Raw genomic sequence first — 9832 nt, 5'->3', positions numbered from 1 at the left:
AAAATGAAGATGGGATGGGATAAGGATGGAGAGGGGATTGGGATTGGGATGGGAATACAGTACTGGGGTGCGGTGGGATGGGATTGGGGTTGGGATTGAGATTGGGATGGCAGTGCAGGATTGGGATTGAGATGGGATTGGATTTGGACTGGGATTGGGATGGAGCAGGATTGGGATTGGGATGGGATTGAGATGGATCAGGATTGGGCTTGGAATGGGAATGCAGGATTTGGGTGGGATGGGATTGGGGTTGGGATGGAGCTGGATTGGGACTGGGATACGCCGTGGGAGGATCCTGGGGTCGCCCCCAGCTCCAGCGTCTCCCTTTTGTTTTCCCTCCTCCCTCTCTTGTTCCCGAGGAGCTTCCCGAGCAAATAGTGGGAAACCATGGAAACCACCCGCTCCCGTCAGAATCCAGGCAGGAAAAAAGCAGGAAAAGGGCAGGAAGGACGGCCCAGGCCCCTTCTCCTTCCCTATGGAATCACCTGAAATCCCAAGGACTCACCTGGATTGGTGAAAAAAAACATTTGGGTGGGATTAACTCCTGGTAAAAATTCCAAAATTCCTCCTTTTCCCAACACCAACGACGCATCTTCACCGGATTCCCAGAGCTCAGAATTCCGGGAGAAAACCCTTTGGAGGGATAAAGGCACAGGGAAAAGGGTGGAGGAGGTGGGATACCCCCAGGGATGTTCCCATGGATGGTTTTCCATGTGGAGGCACCCCATGTCCGGCCAAATCCTGTGGGATTTTCCCATTCCAGTCTCGCCGTTCACAGCAGGGTTCCCTGGATCCCTGAAAACTGTGGGAAAAGCCCCTAAATCCTTTAATTCCTTATTTATCAGGGAAATCCCTTCCTCCCAAAGCATTCCCAGCTCGGATCCACGACAGAGAGAGGCAGGAAAATTTGGGATATGGGCACTGAACCTCGCAGAGAGAGAGATATTGATAATATTTCAAATATTTATTAATGTTTATTAATGATAAAAACCTGAGACATTACAAACAAATACTTTTTTCATCCCTGCTTATTTTTCTTCTCTCCTTTTTCCTGGAAAAGCCCCGGGAGAACCCCACCGGGAGACGCCCTAGGTCAGGACATCCTCACGGACACGGACGCGGAGCGGGCAAATCCGGAGCGTCTTGGTGTTGGCGTCGCCCTGGGAGCTCCCCACGTAGAAATAGGGGAAGACGACACCTCCGAACTTCTCGTGGAAGGTGTAGATGTGGCTCTGGAGGTCGGCGTCATAGAAGGACAGCTCCCCCTCGGTGCAGTCCAGCTCCACGCGGACGCGCCGGATGTTCCCCAGCGCCGTCTGCGAGCGCACGGCGTTGGACGCCCGGCACTCGTCCTTGCCGTGGAGGTGGTAGATGTACCAGAAGCCCGAGCGGGAATCGTGGTGGCAACTCCAGTGGGATCCTTTGTGGGGCCGGGAGACGCCCACCCTCCAGTTGGTCAGCCCGCCCAGGTCCACCTCCCAGGTGTGGAAGCCTTCGGAGAAGCCGCGGGAGCCGAGGATGCAGGGGGCGGAGGTGAAGCGCTCCGGGTTGTCCACGGAGCCTTTGTAGCTGCAGCTGGAGACGCTGGAGAGGTCCTCGGAGATGGAGAGCCAGCCCGCGGCCGAGTTGGGATCCAGGCTGAAGGGGACTGGCCGGGAAGGGGAATGTTACACGGGAAGCTCGCAGCTCGGTAGGGATCCGTCTGTCCCTCCGTAGAGCCCTTCATGGGATCCATTCATGCATGGATCCTTCCGTGGATTCATCCATGGATCCCTCCCTCCATCCATCCATGGATCCTTCCATTGATCCGTCCATCTGTCCCTCCATCCATGGATCCCTTCCTCCATCCATCCATGGATCCTTTCATGGATCCATCCATCTGTCCCTCCATCCATGGATCCATCCATCCCTCCATGGGTCCATCTCTCCATCCATAGATTCAGCTGATCCCTCCATGGATCCATCCATCTGTCCCCTCCATCATGGATCCCTTCCTCTATCCATCCACAAACTCTTCCATTGATCCATCTATCTGTCTCTCCATCCATGGATCCATCCCTCTATCCATCCTTGGATCATTCCATGGATTCATCCATCCATCCATGGATCCATCCCTCCATCCATCCCTCCATCCATCCATCCATCCATCCATCCATCCATCCATCCATCCATCATCCATCCATCATCCATCCATCCATCCATCCATCCATCCATCCATCCATCCATCCCTCCACCCATCCACCCATCTATCCATCCATCCATCCCTCCATCCACCTATCCATCCATCCACCCATCCATCCATCATCCATCCATCCCTCCATCCATCCATCATCCATCCATCCATCCATCCATCCATCCATCCATCCATCCATCCATCCATCCATCCCTATTCATGGATATATCCCTAACCCACGCCACCCCCAACAAACGCACATTCCCAAATTTCCCCTTTTGAGGACAAAGCCCCTCCCTTCACTTCCCCAATCCCATCTCCACATTTCCCACCTTTCCAGACCCCACCCCCACCATTTTTAGGGAAGAATCCCTCTCCCCATTTCCCACTTTTCCACCCCCTGGAAAGCCCCGCTCCGGACATTTCCGGCTCCTCACAGGCTGTGATGGTGTCCAGCATCTTCTTCCACACGTTGTACTGCAGCGATCCCAGGTACTTGGCCACGTCCACCACGATTCCTGGGGGAACAGCTTCCGGCTCCTCGGCCGTGCAGGCGATCCTAGGGCAGGGATCGACCGTGGAGAAAGGATTGGGATGAGGCACCCGGCATCTCCCAAAAAGTCTGGGATTTCACCCTTCCCACAAACCCTGAAAATTCCGCTTTGTGTCCCTGCTGTCCCGCCTGGAGAATCCAGGGGACATCCAGCACCTCGGAGGGGACGCTGGAATTTTCTTGGAGCAGGGACCTCAGGAGATCCCATCCCGCCAGCGGGAAGGGCTCAGCCATTCCCGAATTCCCATGGATACGACGGGATCGGGACCTACCTCCGCTTCCGGTTCTTGTGGGTCTGGAAAAGAAAAGAAGGAGGCACCGGGAATCAGATCCTGGATGCCACCGGGATTCCGACAGCCAGGGGATCGCATGGGGGAGGCTGGATCCTGGCCGGGAGCGGGATCCAGTGGGAATTACCATCAGGAAGGTCAAGTCGTCCTGCTGGAGATCGGCCTGGAGCCGCGCAGCCTCGTTGAGCAGGGCCTGGTTGGCGTCGGCCAGCTGCTCCAGCTTGGCCTGGATCAGATCCTGCTTCCGGCCCGTCTCCTCCCGCAGCTGCGCCAGCACCGCCTGCTCCTCATCCCACAGGAACTTGTGCAGCTTCTCAAATTCCCACTTCACCTGACGCTCCAGCCGCCCCGATTCCACCTGGGAATGCCGGCGCCTTGCTCCAGGTGGGAACGGCGGCAGCGCCCGGATTCCCTGCGGGTCCCTTCCAGGCAGCTCCAGCGCTCAGGGATTGCCTGGGATCACTGGGATCACGCTGCCCTTTCCAAATTCCCATTCCTGCTTCCCAAATCCCCACCACTTCCCTTTTCCAGATGGGATCAGGGCTCCACCCCCAGCTGCACATGCAGGATTGGGATCAGGATCAATCCCACCTCGGGAGCACCTGAATTCCCTGGATTCCCCCTTCCCAGAGCTCAGGGATTACCTGGGATCACGCTGCCCTTCCCAAATTCCCATTCCTGCTTCCCAAATCCCCACTGCTCTCCTTTCCCAGGATGGGATCAGCGCTCCAACTCAGCTATGTGTGCAGGACCAGGACTGGGATCAATCCAACCTCTGGAGCACCTGAATTCCCTGGATTCCCCCTTCCCAGAGCTGAGGGATTCCCTGGGATCACTGGGATCACACTACCCTTCCCAAATTCCCATTCTTGCTTCCCAAATCCCCACCGCTCTCCTTTCCCTGGATGGGATCAGCACTCCACTCCATCTGCATTCCCAATCAGGATCAGGATCAATCCCACCTCTGGAGCACCTGAATTCCCTGGATTCCCCATTCCCAGAGCTCAGGGATCACTGGGATCACTGGGATCATGCTGTCCTTCCCAAATTCTTTCCTGCTTCCCAAATCCCCATCACTCCCCTTTCCCTGGATGGGATCAGGGCTCCATCCCTGATCCAGCTGCACATGCAGGATTGGGATCAGGATCAATCCAACCTCTGGAGCACCTGAATTCCCTGGATTCCCCATTCCCAGAGCTCAGGGATTCCCTGGGATCACTAGGATCATGCTGCTCTTTCCAAATCCCCATCAATCCCCTTTCCCTGGACGGGATCAGCGCTCCACTCCAGCTGCATTCCCAATCAGGATCAGGATCAATCCCACCTCTGGAGCACTCACATTCCCTGGATTCCTCATTCCCAGACCTCAGGGATTCCCTGGGATCACTGGGATAACGCTGCCCTTCCCAAATTCCCTTCCTTGCTTCCCAAATCCCCATCACTCTCCTTTTCCAGATGGGATCACTGCTCCACCCCCAGCTGCATGTGCAGGATTGTGATCGGGATTGGGATTGGGATTGGGATCGGGATCGATCCAGCTCCAGGAGGGAACACGCACCTCGTTGTGCCGGGAGATGGATTCGAAGGATCTCCGCACGGCTGCGAAATCCTTGGCTTTGTCCCGCAGGGAAGTCTCCATGTTCGCCAGCTTGGCCTGTGGGGAGGAGACACCCTCAGAATTCCCCCATTCCTGGGATTTTCCAGGATTTTTACGGGATAAACACGCCCGGAGCCGGATCCTTGCTCCATCGAACCCTTCCCCTCGGGCAGCTGGGAGGAAGAGGAGCTTTGCTCCACAGGGAATCCTCCTCCCTGGTTTTCAGGGATTTCCCATCCCTGCCCATCCCGGTGCCGTGGGCAGCCCCACTCCCACTCCCACTCCCATTCCCATTCCCATTCCCATTCCCACTCCCCACTCCCATTCCTGTTGCCATTCCCATTCCCATTCCTACTCCCATTCCCATTCCTATTCCCACTCCCACTCCTATTCCCATTCCCATTCCCACTCCCATTCCCATTCCCATTCCCATTCCCATTCCCACTCCCATTCCCACTCCCACTCCCATTCCCACTCCCACTCCCACTCCCACTCCCATTCCCATTCCCACTCCCACTCCCATTCCCACTCCCACTCCCACTCCCATTCCCACTCCCACTCCTATTCCCACTCCCACTCCCACTCCCATTCCCATTCCCACTCCCACTCCCATTCCCACTCCCACTCCCACTCCCACTCCCACTCCTATTCCCACTCCCACTCCTATTCCCACTCCCACTCCCATTCCCATTCCCACTCCCATTCCCACTCCCATTCCCATTCCCATTCCCATTCCTATTCCCATTCCCACTCCCACTCCCACTCCCATTCCCGTTCCCATTCCCAGGAACGCTGGCCAAGCTTTTCCCGCCACGTTTGAACTCCAGCAGGATGAGTCAGGGCGCCGCCGGCTGTTTTCCAGCATGTCCTGGCAGCATTCCCAGCTCCTGGCTGCATCCCATCCCCTCCTCCTCCTCCTCCTCCTCCTCAGGCAGCCACAGCCCGTCCCTCCTTTCTGCTGGAATTGTGCAACTCCCAAATCCCAGCCCCGCTCCCAAGGCCTGGAATAACCAGCATGGCCGGATCCGAGCTGGGATCAAGGGAATCACCCAAGCTCCAGGAATAATCAACCCGCTCCCCCTTCCCGCAGGATCATTATCCGGGATGGCGCCGGGTAATTAAAAGGCAGGAGAGCATCCAGCAGCCACCACATCCCCGCAGGGAAGCGTGGCGGCCTCATCCCAAATCCTGGGAAATTTGGGATAGCTCCAGGTTTTAGGGGTGCCTCTGCTTGTCATCCATCCATGGATTCATCCCTCCATCCATCCATGGATCCATCCATCCACATCCATCCCTCCATCCATGGGTTCCATCCATGGATCCATCCATGGATCCATTGCTCCCTTCCTCCATCCATCCATGGATTCATGCATAGATCCATCCATGGATCCATCCCTCCATCCATTCACATCCATCCATCCATCCATCCATCCATCCATCCATCCATCCATCCATCCACATCCATCCCTTCATCCATGGATCCATTGCTCCCTTCTTCCATCCATCCATGGATTCATGCATAGATCCATCCACATCCATCCATCCATCCACATCCATTCATGGATCCAGCTATCCACGGATCCATCCCTTCATCTATCCATGGATCCATCCATCCACATCCATCTCTGCATGCATGGATCCACCCATCCATCCCTCCATCCATAGATCCATTCATCCATGCATCCATCCCTCCATCCATCCACATCCATCCATCCATCCACATCCATTCGTGGATCCATCTATCCATGGATCCATCCCTTCATCTATCCATGGATCCATCCATCCATCCATCCATCCCTCCCTCCATCCATCCATCCATCCACCCATCCACATCCATCCATCCCTCCATCCATCCATCCCTCCATCCCTCCCTCCCTCCCTCCCTCCATCCATCATCCCTCCATCCATCCATCCGTCCCTCCCTCCATCCATCATCCCTCCATCCATCCATCCATCCATCCATCCATCCATCCATCCATCCATCCATCATCCATCCATCCATCCATCCCTCACTCCCTCCATCCATCCATCCATCCATCCATCCATCCATCCATCCATGGATCAATCTGTGGATTCACCTACGGATCCATCCCAGCGTCTATGGATCCATCCATCCCTCCATCCATCCATCCATCCATCCACCCATCCACCCATAGATCCATCCCTCCATCCATCCACATGCATCCATCTATCCATCCCTCCATCCATCCATCCACCCATCCATCCATGGATCCATCCATGGCTCCCTCCCTCCATCCATCCCTCTCCCCTCCCTCCCTCCCATCCCCTCACCCTAAAATCCGCCGCCGCCTCCTGCACCGGCCTCATCTTGTGCCCCTCGTGCTCCCGGGAGTTCTGGCAGCTGAAGCACGCCAGCTCCTTGTCCTCCAGGCAGAAGAACTTGGGCTCCTGCTGGTGCGCCCGGCACAGCGCGGCTCCGCGGCCCTGCCACGGCCCTTCCTCCTTCAGGATCAGCTCCACCAGGTTCCTCAGCGTGTGGTTGATGCGCAGCTCGTCCAGCGAGGACCTCTCCTTGCACAGCGGACACGCGTGCAGCCCGTTCTCCCACGACCTGCTGATGCAGCTCCTGCAGAAGTTGTGGCCGCACGGCAGGGTCACGGCTTCCCGGAAAGGCTCGTAGCAGATGGGGCACAGCAATTCCTCCTTCAAGCGCGGCGTGCTGGGCGCAGCTGCCGAGCTGCTGGAGCAGGGATCGTCTCGTCTTTCCATGCTGCGGGATTTTTGGGAATGGGATTTTTTTTTTTAGGTTTTTAATTTTTTTTTTTTTCTCTTCCAAGCTTGCCCCGACCGGACAAACGGCTCCGCTTTCTGATGCAACCGCTCGGTTTCCTGCTCGGTGACTCAGCCGCGCTCCCTCCCGCCCGCTGACACCGCCCCGGGGCCGCTGCCGGGGGTTCCGGTTCGCGGAGACGGCGGCAAAAGCGGACGGGACCCCCCTAGCCCCGCGGTGGGACCGAGACCCTCGCTCCGGACACGCCCGGGGCAGCCCCGGAGCCCGGTTTCGGTCCCCAGGTCCCGGTCCCCCAAACTCGGGGCTGCTCCGGTGCCCGGTTCTGGCTCCCCAGGTCCCGGTCCCCCAAATTCGGGGCTGCCCCGGTGCCCGGTTCTGGATCCCCAGGTCCCGGTCCCTCAAACTCGAGGCTGCCCCGGAGCCCGGTTTCGGTCCCCATGTCCCGGTCCCCCAAACTTGGGGCTGCCCCGGTGGCTGGTTCTGGGTCCCTAGGTCCCGGTCCCCCAAACTCGAGGCTGCCCCGGTGCCCGGTTTCGGTCCCCATGTCCCGGTCCCCCAAACTTGGGGCTGCCCCGGTGGCTGGTTCTGGGTCCCTAGGTCCCGGTCCCCCAAACTCGGGGCTGCTCCGTTGCCCGGTTCGAGGACCCCATGTCGCGGTCCCCCAAATTCGGGGCAGCTCCGGTGCCCGGTTCTGGATCCCCATGTCCCGGTCCCCCAAATTCGGGGCAGCCCCGGTGCCCGGTTCTGGATCCCCATGTCCCGGTCCCCCAAACTCGGGGCTGCTCCGGTGCCCGGTTCTGGCTCCCCATGTCCCGGTCCCCCAAACTCGGGGCTGCTCCGGTGCCCGGTTCTGGATCCCCAGGTCCCGGTCCTGCAAACTCGAGGCTGCCCCGGAGCCCGGTTCAGGTCCGCATGTCCCGGTTCCCCAAACTTGGGGCAGCCCCGGTGCCCGGTTCTGGATCCCCAGGTCCCGGTCCCCCAAACTTGGGGCTGCCCCGGTGGCTGGTTCTGGATCCCCAGGTCCCGGTCCCCCAAATTCGGGGCTGCTCCGGTGCCCGGTTCTGGATCCCCAGATCCCGGTTTCGGTCCCCCAAACTCGGAGCTGCTCCGGTTCTCGACCGCCACCCCGGGGCTGCCCCGGTTCCCCAAACTCGGGGCTGTTCCGGTGCCCGGTTCGGGGTCCCCAGGACCCGGTCTCAGCAGCTCGGGGCTCCCCCGGTGCCCGGATCCGGCTCCCCCGCCCTCTCCCGGGGCAACTCCGGTGCCCGGTTCCGGCCCTCATGTCCCGGTCCCGAGTGTCACCTCCGGGGCTGGTCCCCCACCCCTCTTCTTTCCCGGGACAGCCCCGGTGACCGGAGCTGGACCCTCTGTCCCGGATTTGGACCCTCACCCCGGAGCTCTTCCCGGTGCCCAGGCCCCGGTTCCCCGAACTCGGGTCCGGACCGGTGTCCCCCTAACTCGCGCCAGCCCCGGGTGTCCAGACCTCCAATCCCGGGGCTGCTCCTGTGCCGGGACCCTCTCCTTTCCCGGGACCCCCAACCCCGGGGCCACTCCTGTGCCCGGTCTCGGTTCCCAACCCCCGGCCCAGCCCCGGTCCCCCATCCGGGGGCCATTCCTGTCCCCAAGTCCCGGTGTCCGATCCCGCTCCCCAACCCCCGGTCCCCCATTCCGGGGCCACTCCGGTGCCCGGTCCCCAAATCCCGGTGCCCGGTCCTGGTCTCCCACCCCCGGTCCCCCATCCCGGGGCCACTCCGGTGCCCCGTACCCCACTCCCGGTGCCGGGTCCCGGTCCCCCACCTGCGGCACAGTCTCTGTCCCCTATCCAGGGGCCATTCCGGTGCCCGGTCCCCCACCCCCGGTCCCCCATCCCGGGGCCACTCCGGTCCCCAAGTCCCAGTTCCAAACCCCCGGCCCAGCCCCGGTCCCCCATCCGGGGGCCATTCCGGTCCCCAAGTCCCGGTGTCCGATCCCGGTCCCCCATCCCCGGTCCCCATTCCCGGTGCCCGATCCCCCACTCCCGGTGCCCGGTCCCGCTCCCCCAAACCCGGAACAACCCCTGCTCCTCGCCCCGGGGCCATTCCGGTGCCCGGTCCCCAAATCCTGGTGCCCGGTCCCCAAATCCCTGTCCCCAAATCCCTCTCCCCCATCCCCGGTGCCCGATCCCCCACTCCTGGTGCCCGGTCCCGCTGTGTCCCCCACCCCGATCCCGCTCCACGTGGCACCGCGGTCTCTCCCGGCCCTTCCCGGTGCCGGTGCCAGTTCCGGGGGGTTCCCGGTACCGGGGGCTGGCAGCGGGTGGGGGTCTCACCTGGCGGACCGGGCCTGGCACCGTTTGCAGCGCGCTCTCCTCCGTTGCAGGCGGCGTGGGGGGTCCCGGGATGTCTCAGCCCGCGACATCCCGGTGCTCCTGATATTCCCGGTGCCCTCGGAGGGCGGAGCGGGACGGGAGGGTCGGGATGCAGCTCCG

The 9832-nt window shown here is 60.3% G+C and overlaps 1 protein-coding gene across 1 annotated transcript; it reads right to left on the bottom strand.

Moving 5' to 3' along the window:
- Positions 1–945: 945 nt before the first annotated feature.
- TRIM35 (tripartite motif containing 35) lies at positions 946–9832 on the bottom strand. The gene is made up of 7 exons (XM_059837275.1): positions 9674–9832; positions 6906–7344; positions 4575–4670; positions 3144–3374; positions 2999–3021; positions 2611–2732; positions 946–1648 (listed from the first exon to the last, which is right to left on the bottom strand). Exons 1-7 carry the CDS (start codon positions 9760–9762, stop codon positions 1089–1091), a joined length of 1560 nt encoding a protein of 519 aa, XP_059693258.1. The 5' UTR covers positions 9763–9832; the 3' UTR covers positions 946–1088.

This window comes from Haemorhous mexicanus (assembly GCF_027477595.1).
Source record: "Haemorhous mexicanus isolate bHaeMex1 chromosome 3 unlocalized genomic scaffold, bHaeMex1.pri SUPER_3_unloc_2, whole genome shotgun sequence".
Lineage (NCBI taxonomy): Eukaryota > Metazoa > Chordata > Aves > Passeriformes > Fringillidae > Haemorhous > Haemorhous mexicanus.
This window is presented reverse-complemented; position numbering and strand designations above follow the sequence as displayed.

Coding starts and splice junctions, on each gene's coding strand:
- TRIM35 (XM_059837275.1), bottom strand. CDS start 9,762: ATGTCGCGGGCTGAGACATCCCGGGACCCCCCACGCCGCCTGCAACGG. Junction 4,671..6,905: donor AGGCGGCGGCGGATTTTAGG/GTGAGGGGATGG, acceptor TCCTCCCCACAG/GCCAAGCTGGCGAACATGGA. Junction 3,022..3,143: donor ACGACTTGACCTTCCTGATG/GTAATTCCCACT, acceptor TTTCTTTTCCAG/ACCCACAAGAACCGGAAGCG.